This window comes from Zalophus californianus, chromosome 7 (assembly GCF_009762305.2).
Source record: "Zalophus californianus isolate mZalCal1 chromosome 7, mZalCal1.pri.v2, whole genome shotgun sequence".
NCBI classification, from domain to species: domain Eukaryota; kingdom Metazoa; phylum Chordata; class Mammalia; order Carnivora; family Otariidae; genus Zalophus; species Zalophus californianus.
In genome coordinates this window covers 135,304,522-135,323,189 of record NC_045601.1, presented here as the reverse complement: position 1 = coordinate 135,323,189, position 18,668 = coordinate 135,304,522, and the positions used below count along the sequence as shown (strand labels likewise).

Here is an 18,668-nt window from a genome sequence, read left to right as displayed (position 1 = left end):
CTCCCTTGTTCTCTACACAACTCCATGTCCAGGAGGCTTCCCGGGTGAATGACGTCATAGGTATGTCTGCTCTGGCCTTAAAAGCAAAGATGAGGGGAAATGAGATGCAGTCACTGCACGAGCAGGTGGGGCAGCTCACTCATTCCCTTCTCTGCTTCCTTCATTATGATTCCTGGCTCTACTTCAGTGAAGCAAGTTCGATTTACATTCTGAGAGCTAACTGAAGGAGTCTATCAGTTGCAACTTTCTGTGCTCCTGAGGGCACTCTAACATTCTGGCTTTAATGGCTTAAAATAATCAGAATCCCTAGGTCTCAAATGACTCATACTCCTCCCAAGAATAATGGGGAAGGCTGCTATACTCTACACCCAGCTGAGCTCACAGTGGGTTCTTCTGGGCACCCCAAGACCCTATCCACAGTATGGAAAAAACAGAGCTCTTCATGGAAAAAGGTCAGCCTTGATAGTGAACTCCTGCCCTTATTTCTAGTCTTCATGTGGTAGATTCCACGCTCTCCTTAATTCTAAGAATGAGAAATAAAATTATCTTCCCCAAGTAAGAATAAACTATCGAGACTACATAAAAATAAGAAGTTTTGGGTTGCCTATGTGGCTCAGTCGGTTAAGCATCTGCCTTCAGCTCAGGTCATGATCCCGGGGTCCTGGGATGGAGCCCCATGTCTGACTCCCTGCTCAGCAGGGAGCCTGCTTCTCCCTCTCCCTCTGCCCCTCTCCCAGCTTGTGCTCTGTCTCTGTTTCTCTCTCTCTAATAAAAAAATAAAATCTTTAAAAATTTTTTTAAAAATAAAAAGCTTCTGCACAGCAAAGGAAATAATCAACAAAACAATAAGGCAACTTATGGAATGGGAGAAGATATTTGCAAATTATATATCCGATAAAGAGTTAGTATCCAAAATATATGAAGAACTTATCAAACTCAACACCACAAAAAGGAATAATCCAATTAAAAATGGGCAGAGCACCTAAGTAGACTTTTCTCCAAAGAAGACATAGAGATGACCAACAGACACATGAAAAGATGCTCAACATCACTCATTATAAGGAAAAAGCAAAGTAAAACTACAACGAGATATTACCTCACACCAATCAGAATGGCTAAAATCAAAAAGATGAGAAACGAGATGTTGGCAAGGATGTGAGGAGAAAGGAACCCTCCTGCACTGTTGATGAGAAGGCAAACTGGTACAACCACTCGAAAATAGTAAGGAGGTTCCGCAAAAACTTAAAAATAGAACTACCCTATGATCCAGCAATTGCACTACTGGGTATTTACCCCCCAAAATACAAAGACATTAATTCAAAGGGATACATGCACGTCTATGTTATAGCAGAATTAGTCACAATAGACAAATTATGGAAACAGCCCAAGTGTCCACCAACTAATGAATGGATAGAAAAGATGTGATAGATATACACTGTGGAATATTACTTGGCCATAAAAAAAATGAAATCTTGCCATTTGCAACAACATGGATGGAGCTAGAGAATATAATGCTAAGGGGAATAAATCAGGGAAAGACAAACACCGTAAGATTTCACTCATATGTGGAACTTAAGAAACAAAACAAATCAACAAGGGAAAAAGAGAAAGAGAGACTACCCAAGAAACAGACTCTGAACTATAAAGAACACATTCAGGTTTCCCAGAGGGAGGGGGTGGGGGATGTGTGAAACAGGTGACGGGAAGTAAGGAGGGCACTTGCTGTGGGAAGCACCAGGTGACGTATGGACTTGCTGAATTACTATATTGTACACCTGAAACTAATATTACACTGTATGTTCACTCTACAATATAGAACACTATATATTTTAAAAAATAAATTTAAAAAAAATTTTAATTATCTTCCCCGATCTTATCCATACAGACAAAAAGACACACACACCCCCTCAAAAAACACACCACTTGTTCACTGAGAGAGATGTTTTAAATATTCCAGCCTCCCAGGAACAAAACTTGGCATTTAATCTGCCACAGCTGGTCAATGCACCAAATATAGCACCTCCAAGGGAACATAGAGTCATAAACCAGCCCTCTCCCACCTCAAAAACACATGTTTCTGCTGCCCTTTAAACACACCTTCATTAAAGTCAGTCCTACAGCCCAACACTAGGGGGCGAAAAACAAAATGGGGATCCACCTACCCCATTTCTAAAGACCTCAATGTTACGATCGAGCCAACAGGCCTACCCAGAAGCACAAGCCTTCTACATCGTGTTCTATCTTCCCACCTTGACAAACACAGTTTCATTAATCCCCTGGAAAGTACCAGTACATGGTGTCATGGGGAGCCAGTCCCTGGCCTCCAGTCCACACCCTCTCCTCGTCCCACACAAATCCTGACGTGCACACACAGACACCCCAGTCTGCACACTAAGCTCCATGCACGCACACATCCACGCTCACGCACAGCTGCTGCTGGACCACTCTCTGAGGTTGGGGGTGGGCACACCAGCAGCACGGCAGGTCCTTGGGAAAACACACCTTGGAAAGGAGCCCTTGCCTGCCCTGAAACTAGCCTGAAGTCATCTGGGCAAGGAAATCCAGGATCCTGAGTATCTGGAACATGACCTACAGGATAAGCCTGGCCCACCGGCCCTGTCCAGTGAGGAAGAGGGTACAGGGGAGCAGAAGGGCGGTGTGGGCTGGGGGCCCCTTTTGCCTAGATCTATAGGTGGTACTGATTGAAGCAATTCTCTTATTAAATAAATTACTATCTGTCTTTCCTGTAAAAGGCGTCTACAGGGAGAATCCCTCTTATTTTTATAGTCCTAGTGGCTCAAAAGTGTGGAAGAAATTAATATCTGACCAAGGGGTAAGAATGATATTGTACTTTCTAGGCAATGCTTGGTGGGCCCCAGCCCAGCTTTCTGAATGTTCTGTCCCCTGCAGGCTTCACCACCAGTGGGCAGGACCTGGAGAAGCTTGTGCAGATCCACAAACAGAAAGGACTCCAGCAGCAAGCCCAGAGCATCTGTGTGCACATCAGAATCATTGTAGGATGGTTTCCAAAATACACATGCTCATGCTGCTCCCAACTTAGTGAGAACCTTTGTGTTGGAGACAATGTGTGTATTTTGGAGTGTCTCCCTAAGTGATTCGTTAAGAACAATTCAACTCAAACCCTCTAATTTTACAGAGCAAAATTTACGGAGGCTGTTATGGTTTGCAATGTGTCTTCCAAAAAGATGCCAAAATGCCAACCAGCGGTACCTGTGAATTATAATAGGGCCTTTGCTGATGATCAAGGTAAGACAAGATCAGGTCCATCCCAGTATGACTGGTGTTTGCAAAATGGGAAAATGTGGACAGAATGGGAGAACGTGGTATAAAGATGAAGGCAGAGATGGGGAACGAGGCCTCTACAGAGCAAGGAACACCCAAGACTGTGGGTAAACAACCAGAAGGTAGGAGAGAGAAATGTAACAGATTCTCCCTCACAGCACTCAGAAGGATCTAGCCTGTGGACACTTTGATCTGGAGCTCCTAGCCTCCTGCACTGTGAGACAATAAATTTCTCTTGTACAAGTTTGTGGAATTTTGTTACAGTGGCCCCATGAAACTAACACAGAGCCAAGGTACTAAAATAGAGCAGAGGTTGGACTAAAACCCAGGTCAGCTTGCTCCCAGCCCTATATTCTCTTCACTGCCATGCTCTGATCCCCTGTGGGCCAACCTGCTGTGGACCCCCAGGCTCCATCCGACTTCCCTGGATCTGCTGGTAAAAATAAATAAATAAATAACTAGTGAGTTTTAACATTGTGTCGAGACTTCTCTGTCCTAGGACAAGTGGCCAATTTTCGGCTGCAAATTTCTTCATTGTTGGACTTCCAAAGTTATGGCTGTGTTAGTTAAGTTTTTTGTTTTGTTTTTTTTTTTAATCTTACCCTAGGTTAAGGGCTCCAGTGGGACACCAGAGCCAGGAATGCGTTCTCAAGAAGAACGGATCAGGGAGTCAAGGAATGACTCGACCTCCCCAGTGTGTCAGATAAAGACAAAGTTCTTGCTTCAATCAACAAACATGCGACTTCTTTTGAAAGGATTACCCAAAGGCTCCCATGCAGCCCTGTGGGACTTCATTCTTATGTGCCAGGGACTTGTATGGACAGTGGAGAGATGACCTCCTATCCGGCACAATCACAATAAGGGAGCTGACCTCAAATTCATTTTATAGGACGCTTGCAGAAACGCCCCTACAGGAGTCCTAGAACCCCCTACAGGAGTCCTAGAACGTCTAAGTGGGAAACCACTCTGCCTTTCTCTCCATTTCCTGCTCACTGCCTGATGATCCAAGAGCAGACCTACCTCTCAGCAAAACTGTTACAGTGATAAATCTTGTCAAGAGTCAAAACTCCCTTCCCAGCCAGGTCTGCTCTGACAGGCTATGATTTCTCTCCCCTGGCTCCATGCAACTCTGCTCACTGGTTAAGCTCAAAGGCTGTCTTTTTACCATTTTAGTTTCCAGTTTGCATGCAGGTATTACCTCTGTCAGGTGACGCACATCCTAGACTTCTATCTGATCGCACAATGAAAAGTTTTGATCATCTCCCTATAAGAAATTTCAGGCATCCACAACAAACTGAGAAAACACTGATTAGAAGCCTACTTAGATCTAGGGCCAACTAGATGCCTCCAACATCACCAAAACGCAGATTATGGGATGCAACCAGCCAGGCACCTACACCATTAGGGGAACCAACTGCAAAGGCGATTCCAGTTAACTCTGGCTTCCAGGCACAGAGCTGGTAAGCACCCACAAAAACAGAAATATGAAAACATTTCTCAAGGGCACAGAGTTCTCACTGCAACATGTACATGGAGATTGCAGGGTGCCACTGGACACCGGGACATTAATAGTTTCAGTCAGCCCGAAGTATGAAACCAAATGATGCATGACATCATACCATTCTCTGGAAAAGAATAATTCATTCTATTACATAAATTCTAAATGTTTTACCTTCTCAAGATGCTGCTCGGCTCAGAAAATACGTATGATCTATCCTTGTTTTAAACATGTCATTTTTCTTAAAAATCAAGTTTCTCTCTCCTAAGTGAATTTTGAACAGATACTGAAAGAATATTCAGGCCACCACCCCACTATTCGTCTGCCCAGAATCCCCACATCTTGTCTTGTTCTGGCCTTAGGTACAGTCTACCTGCTACCCAAACTATTTGTTTTTCTTTCAAGGGTCTGCCCTGCTCTTGTGGCGCCTTTAAGGACGTGAGGAAGGACTAGAAGAGGGTAGTCCAATCTAGAGTGATGAGGGTTAAACCATTCCTGGCCTCTTGCAGTCCTGTCGGGTCCCAACCTCGCTGGCTCCAGCTGCCGCCCCTCTTGCTTGAGGTCACTTGTTCTGGTCACCGGCGGAAAGAGGACGTTTCCTTAATCCAAACCAGCCCCCGGCTGGCAACGCCAGGCACTGCAGTCAGGCCTGGGCACAGGCGCGCCGCCGAGTTCCTTGCAAGGTGATTTATTTATGATTCTGTGGCGCTGAGCCTTTGGAAGAGGGTGCTGGCTCGGCTTCCTCCTGTTTACTCCTGCAGCTCCAGCCTCCAGATGGAGTCATTTCCTCACCTCCTTCTCCCGCTCTTAGAAGACCAGGCAAAGCCGTGATCACCAGCATACCCTCCTCCGGGGGGACTCTGCTTTTCTGAGCAACTAGTTTATCCTTCAGGCTTTCACCTTCCTCATCCCCAGCGGGGGCATCACTCCCTCTCCCCTGGGGCTATTGCCAGTCCAGTAGCCGCCTGTTCCTCAGGCTTTGATCTCATCAACACCGAACCAGCAAAACTGCCCAGGGTGTCTCTATTTGCCTCCCACCCCCACACGCCCCTACGCCAGCGCTTTCTGCTTCCCTAGAACTGGGCCGGACTGCAGCTGTCCAGGAAGCCGGGTGCCACCAGGCACGAGTCCTCAGCCTCACTCCCAGCAAGGTCACTGAAACGTGGGAAGTAAACCCTGAACTTTTGCCGCCCTGGAGTTTGCCTGTTTTTTCAGACATTAAAAAAAAAAAATCCATTGCTGGAGCTGATACTAGAGCAGCGAGCAGCAGTTCTCCGCACCGAGAGCCAGTGCCAAAATCACAAAGCCCTCCAGTTGTTTGTCCTCTCCCTTTACACCTGGGCTCCAGGGGGTCAATTCCTCCAGGGGGTCAATTCCTCTATGCACCCCTCCAGCCACCCCCCGTTGTTTCTAAGTCAGTGGGCCACTTGATCTTTGTTCCTCTGTGGTCTAGTCGGCTGTGTACCTGCCCCCCTGCCCACCGACCGGACGTATTTAGAATTTTACACCGGAGCTGGGTCCCTTAAAGATACCTCAAATCCTGGCACGGAACCAGCCGGCTTCCCACTTTCTCAGCAGGTGGGGAGGCCGGGGTGGGGTGGGGGGGTCAGCATCCCATCCGTCAACAGACACACGGAAGAACCGGCAAGGTTATCACCTCCCACCTCCTTCCACCGTCCTCTCCCGAGCCACCCGGAAAACAAATCCCACCCCACTGCGGCTTTCGGAGGGCCCCACCTCGGCTCGGCTCCTGAGGCTGCTTCGCTTGGGTCGGAGCAGGACATCCTGAAAGTCCAGCTTGAGGTCTGCATCTATGCGGGGCATGGTGCGGCTCGGCGCGCGGAGGCAGGCGCCGCTACAGCTCGCAGCTCCTTCCTGCGGCGCGGGCGCCGGGCGCTGGAAGGGCGGGGAGAAGGGGGTGTCGGGGCGTGGGGGGGTGCCGGGGGCGTGGTGGGCGCGGGGCGGGGCGTGGGGGTGGGGCGTGGGGGCGGGGCGTGGGGGCGTGGGGGCGTGGGCCCTCTTGGGAGTGACTTTTCGCGGCCGTGGGGCGCGCAGGCTGCGCCCTAGGCCGCTGGATCCTGCAGCCGCGCTCGGCCCGCCCTTCCCGGCTCCAGCTCACCGCGCCAGGGCAGTGGTGGAGAGGGGAGAGGGGTCTGGGGGGGCCGGGCGGGGTAGGCACAGACCAGTGGCTCCGAAATCTGCCAGCGGGACATTTTTAACAAGCCTCCTCCTCCCTCCCGCTGACAAGCCTTGGCTCGTCGTGGTGACCGAATTGGCGGGGGGTCGCGGAAGAAGGGGGAATGCGCAGCGTCATGTGGGACACCGAGGTCCCCCCATAGGGAGGAGACTTGGCGTATGACCGCCTCACCCGAGGGAAAAGGCGGCTCCCTGGGAGATTTTGTTTCTTTCTCTAATTTCAAGCCCCTTGTGCCCATCAATCGCTGAGTCAGACCTCTGGCATGCCAAAGAATAAACCGTGGGGAACTCAGATAGGATTAAGGAAAAGTGTGTGGGCAGGTAAATCTACTTGGCCACAATGGGGAGGAGGCAGTTTCTGTCTCCCCCTTTGGATTTCAGGGGTGTGTTTGTTAGAATAAAAGCAGTGAAGTGTATAGTCAGCGCAGATCCTGGAGTTTGAAGGACCTGAGTCCCCTCTGAGGGTTACCTGTCATGTCAGTTTATTTTTCATTCACTTGTTGACTCGACTGGGAGGAGCCTTCATTATACATTATGGATGTGCTTAAATGCTTGCCCTGTGCCTTCTCAGTCGCTCAGAAGAACCCACTGAAGAGGGAGCTACTTTGCAGATTAGGCAAATGAGGATCACATTAAGGAAATGACTTGCCCATGGTGGCCTTAAAGTTAAATATAAATCGCTCAGTCATTAAAACTTACTGCAATCTTAACTAAAAGTGCGTAAGTCCAGAAACCTCTCTCTGCCTGGGTTCAAAATCTGACCCCACAGCTTTTTAGCTGGGTGACCTTGGGGAGTCACTTTATTTCTTTAAACCACAGGGTTGTTTTTTTTTAAGATTTTTTTATTTATTTACTGCATCTATGAGAGAGAGAGAATGAGAGATAGAGAGCACGAGAGGGAAGAGGGTCAGGGGGAGAAGCAGACTCCCCGCTGAGCAGGGAGCCCGACGTGGGACTCGATCCCGGGACTCCAGGATCATGACCTGAGCCGAAGGCTGTCGCTTAATCAACTGAGCCACCCAGGCGCCCCTACAGGGGTTTTTTTATAGGTTAAAAGAGAAGAAAAAGATTTAACCTTGTCCTCTCCCAGTCTTTTATGAGAATTAAATTGTGTGCATGTGTGTTTGCACAAAATTTATATACCCCAACTTGTTGAATCACTCTATTGTGCTCCTGAAACTAATATAACACTGTATGTTAACTACCTGGAATTAAAATAAAAACTTTAAAAAAATAAAGTGTGCTGAAACAGAAATAAACCCAAATTTATGTTCCCTACTTGCTCAGTAAACTGTAGCTATTTATTTCGGGTCACATGTTACATTATGTGCCTCATGCTTTTTAGCTTCAAACTAGCTTGCTAGCTTCACAGAGGCAGGAATCACCTTCACTTTCTTGTGGTTGTCTGTGGCCTCCAACTCTTCTCAGTGAACTCATACTGGGTGTGGCTGACCAGAAAGATACATCCCAATGCTCATTGAACACAAACGGCTGCAAATGGTTAAGGGCCTTCGCCCATCTCACTTGCTGTCACTATCTTTGCCCCACAGGAAGTTCTTGAAATTTCAGGGAAGGAAATGAAAGTTATCAGAGAGAGCAATGAAAGTAACCATAATGAGTTGGGCCAACGAAATTTTTAGAACCCTTGTCAAATCGCAGGCAGATGTGCTACTTATTCCAAAATAGTAAAAGGGAACCTAATCTGAGTACCTAATCTGATCTTGAGTTTGTAATTAAAAAAACAAAGTAAGGGGCGCCTGGCTGGCTCAGTGGGAAGAGCATGTGACTTGATCTCTGTTGTGAGTTCAAGCCCCACATTAGGTGTAGAGATTACGTGAAAATAAAATATTTTTTAAAAAAGTTTTTAATAAATAAATATCAAACTAAGATATAATTATTCTATAGTATGGTTATTTAAAAATTATTCTCCCAAAAGGGGGGAAAAAGAAACCCTAAACTTGTGAAGCATCTGCCCCTGGGGTATAGTATGGGGGTAAGGGGGGAGAGCTTTATATTTATTGTTACCTACGCTGTCTTAAGGGAAAAGCATCCTTGCCTTGAGCTTCTTCCTTTGCCCCTGGGGATGCTACCGCTCCTCTTAGCTTCTTGACCACTCTCTCTTAGAACAGGGACAGAAGCTCACTTCACACCATGCATTCCCTCTCCTTCTGGAATGTTCTGTCATACCTGCTCTCTTCTCAGGCACGAAATCATACCCCTGTAAGAGTCAGCGTGACTCCTTGAATCTCCCTCACCAACCTAGACTCCTTTAAAGGTCCCGCTGTACTTCTCATTGCACTAATAATAACAATAAAATTCACCTTACAGTACAAGGACTTCATGTAAAGGTTCTAACTCCCAACAGAAAAATTCCTGAGATATCTGGCATCCAATCTAACATTGTATTGTCTAAGGGTAGAGTAGTACCAAAAATGAAGGGGTGCCTGGGTAGCTCAATCGGTTAAGCATCTGCCTTCTGCTTAGTTTATGATCTTGGGGTCATGATCTCAGGGTCCTGGGATGAACCCGGTGACAGCCTCCCTGCTCGGCAGGGAGTCCGCTTCTCCCTCTGCCTGGGCCCCTCCCCCAACTCGTGCACTTGCTCTCTCTCTCAATAAATAAAATCTTTTAAAAATATGACATGGGAAGATAGCCTCCAAAATCACGTAAAATAAATCCCACTTGTTTATTGCCCATAATACTTTTACTTATTAATGAATTCAGTTTGCTACTGTTTTGTTTAGGATTTTTGCATATGAGTTCATAAAGAACAATAGCCTGTAGGTCTCCTTTCTTTGGATATCTGTATCAGTGGCCTCATAGAATGAGCTGGCAAGTGGTCCTTCCTCTATTATCTGATTGGGATTAGTTCTTTAAATATTTAATAGGTTTAAGCAGTGAACTAAAATTATGTGGAATGATTTAAGTTTATTTGGTTTGTTAGTTTAGTTTATTAAGCATTTCTCAAAATCCAGAAATTATTAAAATTAAGTATGAAAAAGTTGGAGATAATTCAAAATTATAGCATTTAATATTACAAGGGTAAGAAGGAATTTGGGCATAACTGATATTTTGTGGATTCAAGAAAATTTGTACCATTGGATTAACAGAACAGCCTTCTAATGCCAATCAAAATGTATATTTGAGTAATCGATTTACAGGAGTAGAAAGTGAAATGTATTAAATTTATGTAGATTGGTGGAACATTTAAGAGAACACAAGTTTTACATACAGTATTTATAAAAAGTTGATAAATTATTTTGGAAAGCTCAGCTAGTCAGAATTTACTTCTTTATCACGCACAATACTTGATGGGGACCTTGTGAAACGCAGATTATGCCTCAGTAGGTCTGGAGTGGCAGGGCTTTGCATATCTTTAACATGCACAATAATCACTGAGCACCCTGTAGACAGGCAGGTTTCATGCAGTAGGTCTTGGGTGGGGCTAGATTGCATTTCTAACAAGTGCCTCCATAAAGCCAAGGTTCCAGGGACCACACTCTGGAGTGGCAAAGTGGACAAGTGAGTGTTTAAAAAGGAAATCTAATGGATTGTATTTATTTATTTATTTATTTATTTATTTATTTATTTATTTATTCCTTCCTTTTTCTTCAGAAATTGAGAGCACGCAAGATGGGCGGATAAGCAGAGGAAGAGGGAGAGGGAATCTCAAGCAGACTCCATGCTGAGTGGGGGAACTAGATGCGGGTCTTGATCTCACAACCCTGAGATCATGACCAGAGCCGAAATCAAGAGTTGGACACTTAACCAAGCCACCCAGGCACCCCTAATCGATTGTGTTTATAAGTGCAGTTTAAAATATTTGAAAGTACTCAAGTGTGTAAATGAGACTGAGTGATATTCGAAAGCCTTTTAAAGGTGATCTTTCAGATTTGCTTGACGTAGAGGAAGATTTTTAAGTAGACTGTATAACCTTAACACAGGAACAAGTTTTTAAATTTGTACTTTGGCTAAAGTCAATCATAATTTTTTTTTAAAAAGTCAAAATACCTGAATGGCTATTTCTGAGAACTGCCCACAGGGATGTCCAAAACTCGTAATGTAACCCCAGTTTTTCTGCATGCCAGACATTGTGCTGGGTGTTCTATGTGTGTGTGTTTAGCTCTTCATGTGACAACACTATGAGATGGTCACCATCACTATGTCCTCTTTACAGGTGAAGATGCTGAGCTTGCCCAGATTGTAATATTAGCTGGGGTAGATGGACACGCAAACCCAAAGCTGACTCTTCACAGCCTTGCTCCCCCCAGGCTATATTGTCACAACGTGTCACAGAGCATCCGTCCCTACTACCAGAGGTTCTTAACTTCGGGTCCAAAACATCAAGAGGTCCCTAAGCTCCGTGAACCTGGGGTCTGTGAACCTGAGTGGGAAAAAAAGTTATGTCTTTATTGTCACTAAATGCTCATTGAAATGTAGCATTGTCTACAATTATGAATGTGGGCAAGAGACCACGGTTTATTAACACCACCTATGACTTTCTCATCGTGCCCCCGGATACTTTCCTCCCTCTTCATAATCCTTGAGATTGCTCATCTCTACTTCGAAAGTATGGTGGTTATTAAACATGCTGTCAGATCTTGTCGCTTAATGCATTACTGAAGAAGCCCAATTTGCTTATATTTGATACCTGTATTTCCAAAAATCATTAGTTTCATTGGCAATCTTGTGTTTTATTTTATGCATTTAAAAATATTACTCTCAGGTTTGCACTTTCAGGCAAATTTCTAGGAAATTTTCTCTCTCTGTCTTTTCTTAAGATTTGTGTACTACATTACTGTATTTGATTGTTTTTGCATAATTAAAGAAAAAGAATCTGAGAAGTAGTCCACAGGGATCTTATGTCACAAAAAAAGGCTAAGACCACCTCCCCACCCCTGGCCCAGGCTCTTAAGTTTCTCAAGGTCAAGTGACTTATTTTTATCCTGTAGCCGAGACCTGGCATGAAGGGTGTGATCCTTTGTAGAGTGAATCAGTGAAGGTAGGTTTGTAGGAAGAAGAAAAATGAAACAGAACCCAAAGGTAGAGCAATGGCAGCTGCTTGGGTAAACACTGGTTCAATCTGAATCTGAACTTGGGATTAAGATAACTCTTTAGGACCAGAGTAGGTCCAGGCAGCAGGGTGCTGAGGGGGCCTCTCTCTGAGGATCACACAAGGAGTGATGCGTCCTTACATTTTCCTTTACAGGCCCCCAAACGGCTCTTTCCAGTTGAGCAGGATCTGCGTCTCTACTTTTTATTATTTTTTATAATGGCTTTATTGAGATATAGCTCACATACCATACAATTCACCTTTCTAAAATGTACAATTCAGTGATTTTTATTATGAGTTGTACTGTTATCATCACAATACATTTTAGAACTTGTTCATCACCCCATAAAGAAATCCAGCACCCATTAGCAGCCACTCCCCATTTATGTCCTTTCCCACCCCCAGCCCCCATAATCTTTGACAACCCCCAATTTACTTTCTGTCTCTATGGATTTTCCTGTTCTGAACATTTCATATAAATGGAATATACAATATGTGGTCTTTTGTGACTGGCTTCTTTCACTTGGCGTGTTTTCGAGGGTCATCTATTTTGGAGCCTGCATCACCACTCCTTTCCTCTCTATGGCCAAATTATGTTCTACTAGTCCTCTTAAATTTCATACCCCAGGGGGCGCCTGAGTGGCTCAGTCGTTAAGCATCTGCCTTCGGCTCAGGTCAGGATCCCAGGGTCCTGGGATGGAGTCCTGCATCGGGCTCCCTGCTCGGCAGGGAGTCTGCTTCTCCCTCTCCCACTCCCCCTGCTTGTATTCCCTTTCTCACCGTGTCTCTCTTTGTCGAATAAATAAATAAAATCTTAAAAAAAAAATTTCATACCCCAGATGTCTTGCTTGCTTCACTGTAGTCCCAGTGGTGTAACTACTGATAAAAGGCATTTCTGATTTCCCAGGCAGGAGAATTCTGCAGGAGGGTGACATACCTCCATGACAGCATCTGGAATTTCTGGAGCTGATTTTCTGGGAGGCCATGCTCCTTATCAAGAGCTTTGGAGGGGCGCCTGGGTGGCTCAGTCGTTAAGCGTCTGCCTTCAGCTCAGGTCGTGATCCCAGGGTCCTGGGATCGAGTCCCACAGTGGGCTCCCTGCTCAGCGGGAAGCCTGCTTCTCCCTCTCCCAGTCCCCCTGCTGTGTTCCCTCTCTCACTATGTCCCTCTCTGTCAAACAAATGAATAAAATCTTAAAAAAAAAAAAAAAAGAGCTTTGGAGATTGGTATCATACCTGACAGGTCACCGATCCACACTCCACAGGGGCCAGGCATGGGGTCACATCCAAGCCTGTATTCCAAGTAACATCTCTGGGCTGGGTTTCTCAGGGGGGCTTTGATTAAGGGCTAAGCAGAAATAGAGCAGGGGTGAATATAAATTCTGAAGGTCTCAGGGTATAAGAGCAAAACCACTGCTTCTGATTCTCTTCTTCCCTCCATTTCGTCACCCTTTAACACAGTACAGCCTTCCCCCTTACACACACACACACACGCACGCACGCACGCACGCACACATGCACATTCTTGAAGTACATTGCTATCTAAACCTTTTGCATTGTCAATAACACTAATATAATATAGTTCATAGCAGAGGCCACAGCTGAGAACCCATGGAAAGTATGTTTGGTTTGGCCAACAGAGAACATCTTAACATTTTTGAACTAGTTGCTAACATTTAGAAATTGAGAATTTTTACATTGAAACTCTGAATGACTAGCTCACCTTTAGAAATCGGGAGGCCTGTCCCAGTCAGGCCATCATCCCCTCAGAAAAACACCACCTGCTAGAGGTAATCAATATTGTCCCGTGAGATGGGGCAGGTGGTCTCTAATACGTGAACAATTGACTCAACCCTCCCGGCACATACGTAGTCATTTAAGTTCTCAACCTCTGATTGATAATATATGCTGAGAATAATGCCTTGCTTTGTACAGAGAAAGTAAATATAAATTTAATTTGCTCATCTTTGGGGGCAGAGAAATTTGTGTGCACATGTGTGTGCATGCTTCTTTAACTTATTTTCATTAGACAACCCAATGGTATCATGACAGAATTTAGACTGCTAGATACCAAAACAAGGGAATTTGCCTACAGGATATGATTCTACCTTTAAGATAACACTAGAGATTAAAACCTATTGCCATAGTGTTCTAAAGGTTGTTATTATTACAGCGAGTCAAAATTATTCTGGTATAATCATCATCCTGGTGATCTCATTTCTTTTTATGAAAATCTTCAGTGTCGGACCTCATGTAGAAGGGCAGAAAATAATCTGCAAATTAAAATTTCCTGCAGAGTTTTCCTTTATGCGTTAACCTGGCCTGGAGCCAGTTTATTGGAAATGTTTTCTTGTACATTTTTTTGCTGAGGTAGAGCCTCCCCTTCTTAACTAAATTCTGTTTCCAGCCTAGAGAATGTTATCTGACAAATTGCTTTGACTTTGCTTTTCTTGATTTTGCCATAATTTCTACCTCTGAGGACGACTTCTTACAAAGTCAGATACCTTGAAATATTTGATAACACTTAGGCCATAATCATTATATTTTCAGATAAATACAGCCACGTGCCCACAGGTGATCATTTCTATTTCCTTCCCAGCCCCGTGTAGGAGGCCTCCCTGCTTCTCCTTTGGGTGTGAGGTCCTTGTGAATCTCAGGGCACAAACTCCGTGTGCCAGAAATCTGTTCTTTACTTTCTTTCAGATAACTAGGAGTTGATTTCTAGCTCCCTGTCTTTTTTTTTTTTAAAGATTTTATTTATTTATTTGAGAGAGAGAGAATGAGAGATAGAGAGCACGAGAGGGAAGAGGGTCAGACGGAGAAGCAGACTCCCTGCTGAGCAGGGAGCCCGATGCAGGACTCGATCCCGGGACTCCAGGATCATGACCTGAGCCAAGGGCAGTCGCTTAACCAACTGAGCCACCCAGGCGCCCTCCCTGTCTTTTTTAAAAAATATTTTATTTATTTATTTGAGTGAGAGAGGGAGCAGCACAAGCGGGGGGAGAAGCAGAGGGAGAGGGAGAAGCAGACTCCCTGCTGAGCAGGGAGCCCAATGCGGGGCTCGGTCCTGGAACTCCGGGATCATGACCCGAGCCGAAGGCAGATGCTTAACTGAATAAGCCACCCAGGCACCACTCTAGCTCCCCATCTTGCTAAGAGGAAGGCAGGGATTCACTTCCAGTTGTCACTGGGCCTCTCCTCTACCATGTATGGAGATCTTACAGTGACAAAGGGTGGAAGCTGGCTCTCCATCATTGGCCATACCGGTGGTCCCATTGTCTTGGTTCCCAAAGTCCCTTATGGTCCTGTGGCTCGGATGCTTCTTTGCTACTTTCTGGCAAAGGAATTTTGCTGAGATTGGGAACCCTATGCCTGGGGTTTCCTCCTTGGTCTCTGCACCACACCTCCCAGGTGCTGATACAGGGAGGGACAGGTTTGCAGAAAACAGTCTCCTTTCCTGAATCCAGAGACTATCTCCCCTTCTCCACCTCACCCATGTTCTCCCTAAACTGCTGTCCTTCTCTCCCATACCCTCACCCCCAGGACACCCAACACAATCTCCTCCTTGTGTTTAGGCTTTCACAAAAGGCAGGAAGAGTGGTGGGTTTTTGCTTTCAGCTCTGCAAAAATTCCCTAGTTAGGAAAACATGAAGAACTTTGATGTGTGCTTGAAATGAGGGAATGAAAAATATACAGAGAGCAAATTACAAATTAGGAGTTCAAGAAAAGTATCTGGCTGCACGGTATCAGATTACCAATATACAGCTAATAGAGGTGACATTTAAGTACACTTTCCTTGAAAAAAAAGGGAAATAAAAGAAATTTAAAAAAAGAAATAAAAAGGAAGTCATTTATTCTATTCCTTCAAAAAGCTCTTTGACCAACCTTGAACCTGCTGACTATTCTAGCTAGCCTGTTTGAATGTATCAAAGCAAATGGGTACATAATCATTTTTTAAAGCAGAGTTATTGTCTATAAAGTTCTTTAAATGTGAACAGCTGCTGTACACAGGCCAGATGTCATATTCTTGAATAAGAAAGCCAATGAGAGTTGTGAAGGCTTATGATAATATTAGCTAGCTTTTGTTACTATACTCTAGAGATCCTATTAAGTGTTTGTGGTATACTATGTCATTTAATCCGCAAACAATCTTATGCATTAAATACAATTTTATACCCAATTTACAAATGTGGAAGTTGAGGCATGTTGATCAACAATGCAATTGGCTTCAAGTTGGACGCAAAGATATCTCTGCTTCCAGGACCCAAATCCTAACCAGTATACCATACTCCCTCCTGGCCGCACGAGTGTTTTATTAAAATGAGATCAAGGTAGTGAAAGGAAAGAACGAGAGGCAGTAGCAATTTCACGTTACTGGTATTACTGAACCCCCGCTATGGGCCAGCACCCGTGTTCTTACATGGAATTGCTAAACTAGACCATTTTTAAAAATAGAGGGCAGATTCCTTTCACTGGTTTCCAGTTTGGGCTCATCACTGGTCTCAAGTGCCTGCGAATGACACATACCTCCTTTATATGGACATGCTATTGTGTGTCTGAATATTTCTTTAAAATGCTATTCCACCATTTCTTTTTCTTTCCTCTGTAAACTGTACATTTTTTAAAATGTATTTATCTATTTGAGAGAGAGAGCATGAGAGGGGGGAGGTGCAGAGGGAGAGGGAGAAGCAGACTCCCCGCTGAGCAGGGAGCCCGATGCGGGGCTTGATCCCAGGACCCCGAGATCATGACCTGAGCCAAAGGCAGATGCTCAACCAACTGAGCCACCCAGGTACTCCTAAAGTATACATTTTTAAAAAGGTCAAATGGGGTGCTACTTACAGCCAGGTTTATTCTGGGGCCATCTTCATTCTTAAAGTGTTGGCTCAGAATAGCATGTTATCCATGAAGGCCCTTCTCTGCACAGCCCTTCCCCTTTCCTACTACACCAAATTTAGATCCTGTGCTTTAGGAAACCAAGTACTACCTTAACTGCGTCCTATCTATTACCAGTCCTGCACAAGAACTCTCTGGGCACCGTCCACCATCACTTCCAAATTAGGACTTCTTGGCATTTGAAACTTAGGGGCTGGATCTGGTCGGTCGCTCAAAGCAGTTCTTTCCATTTATAGTTGATTCTCATTATTCACAGTAGTTATCTTCTATGAAGTCGCTTTGGACCCTGAATTTCCGAATACTAAACTACAGTCCCCAGGGGAAACACGGGGTTAGGTTCCCGTAAACCTCTGGCCACAACATTTTCATGAACCAATCAACATATTTTATTTTTTTTATTTTCAGTACGCTCCATACCCAACTGACAGAGCCAGTTACATGCCCCAGAACCAGTCGATATATAACCTTGCTTTATTTGTGTTTCTGTTTAAAAACTCCTATTGTTGACTCATTAACATTGAATTCACAACCAACCGCACCATAAGCTTCTGGAACACACATATTTGCTCCATAAAACACATTGCGGCTTCCTTGCACTTACAGATACTAGATAGTGCTTCAGCCCTTATGCTTGAGGCCATTTTAAATGACCAAATTGCAAACAAAACAAAACAAAACAAAAAACCACAAACGTGAAAAATGTGGCATTACATAGGCTGCAAAAAAGACACTGAGAACTGAAATAAGAGGCTAGAACAGCACCTTGTTCAGCCTCAGCTGGGAACTTGCAAGTTGCACAATGTAAAATTTTCACCTTTCTGCACATGTCCCCAAATGACCAAGTAGTGCGGCAAATATTGATCTGGGGGTTAGAAATAAATTTTGTAAATTTTGAACTTGCCAATACAGAATCTGCGAATAATGAGGATCAACTGTATCTCTATCCCGGACAGTACCATGAGTATCACCTTACTACACCCATCGGCACCGTCTCTTTGCTTGGAACCTGCTGGCAGACTCTAAACACTAGCTTTTCAAGCCAGAAACGCAGCAGGTGCAGTTTTGGCTCCTTGACATTTCTCTCTCCCCAGATCACCATTCCTTGGTCAGAGAAAATTCCCAAATGCAAAAGAAAGTCAGAAAGCATCTACTCTGTTTCATTTAGGATCTCGGACTCTCTTCATCCTCCTGCTCAGGGGGTTTGAGAGCAGGCATCATCCCCAATGTCCCACCCTCCATGGTGCCGATGCTCTGTGGGGACAAAAACGCCTTTTCCAGAAAGGCCAGGAACACTACCATTGTACTTAAGACGTACTTATTTGTTTGCTTAAATTCATTTGATATCTTACTATTGCTTTTCTTTTCTTTTCCATTATGAATATTTCAGCATTACAGGAAAACATCCGGACTATTAATAAGCTAAACGAAATTGTTGCTACTCAACTGTAATTGACATATGGGAGTGGCAGTTTCACAGGACATATGAGGAAATCTGGGCTTATTTATTTTACTTTAACGAATCTTAGCATTTTGCCATCTCTATTTTGGAAAGTTATTTTTTAAAAAGAAGTGAGAAAAAAAAAGCCACCCTCCACTCTGGATGCCACTTGCCCTTCCTCTTCCTCTTTCTTAGAGGCAACCACTGTTCTAAAGCTCGTGGGCTTGTATTCGTACCACATATGTATCCACAGACAGTAGGGCCTCAAACAAATGGTATCCTACA

At 44.6% G+C, this 18,668-nt stretch overlaps 1 protein-coding gene across 4 annotated transcripts in view; it reads right to left on the bottom strand.

The window, feature by feature from the left end:
* GMPR (guanosine monophosphate reductase) overlaps positions 1-6,698 on the bottom strand; it is a 45,178-nt gene extending 38,480 nt beyond the window's left edge. For all 4 annotated transcript variants that reach the window (XM_027603760.2, XM_027603762.2, XM_027603763.2 and 1 more), the window contains exon 1: positions 6,539-6,698. In XM_027603760.2, the coding sequence (XP_027459561.1) occupies positions 6,539-6,625 (87 nt within the window). In that variant the 5' untranslated portion in view covers positions 6,626-6,698. The remainder of the gene's footprint in view (positions 1-6,538) is intronic.
* Between the last annotated feature and the right edge of the window lie 11,970 nt (positions 6,699-18,668).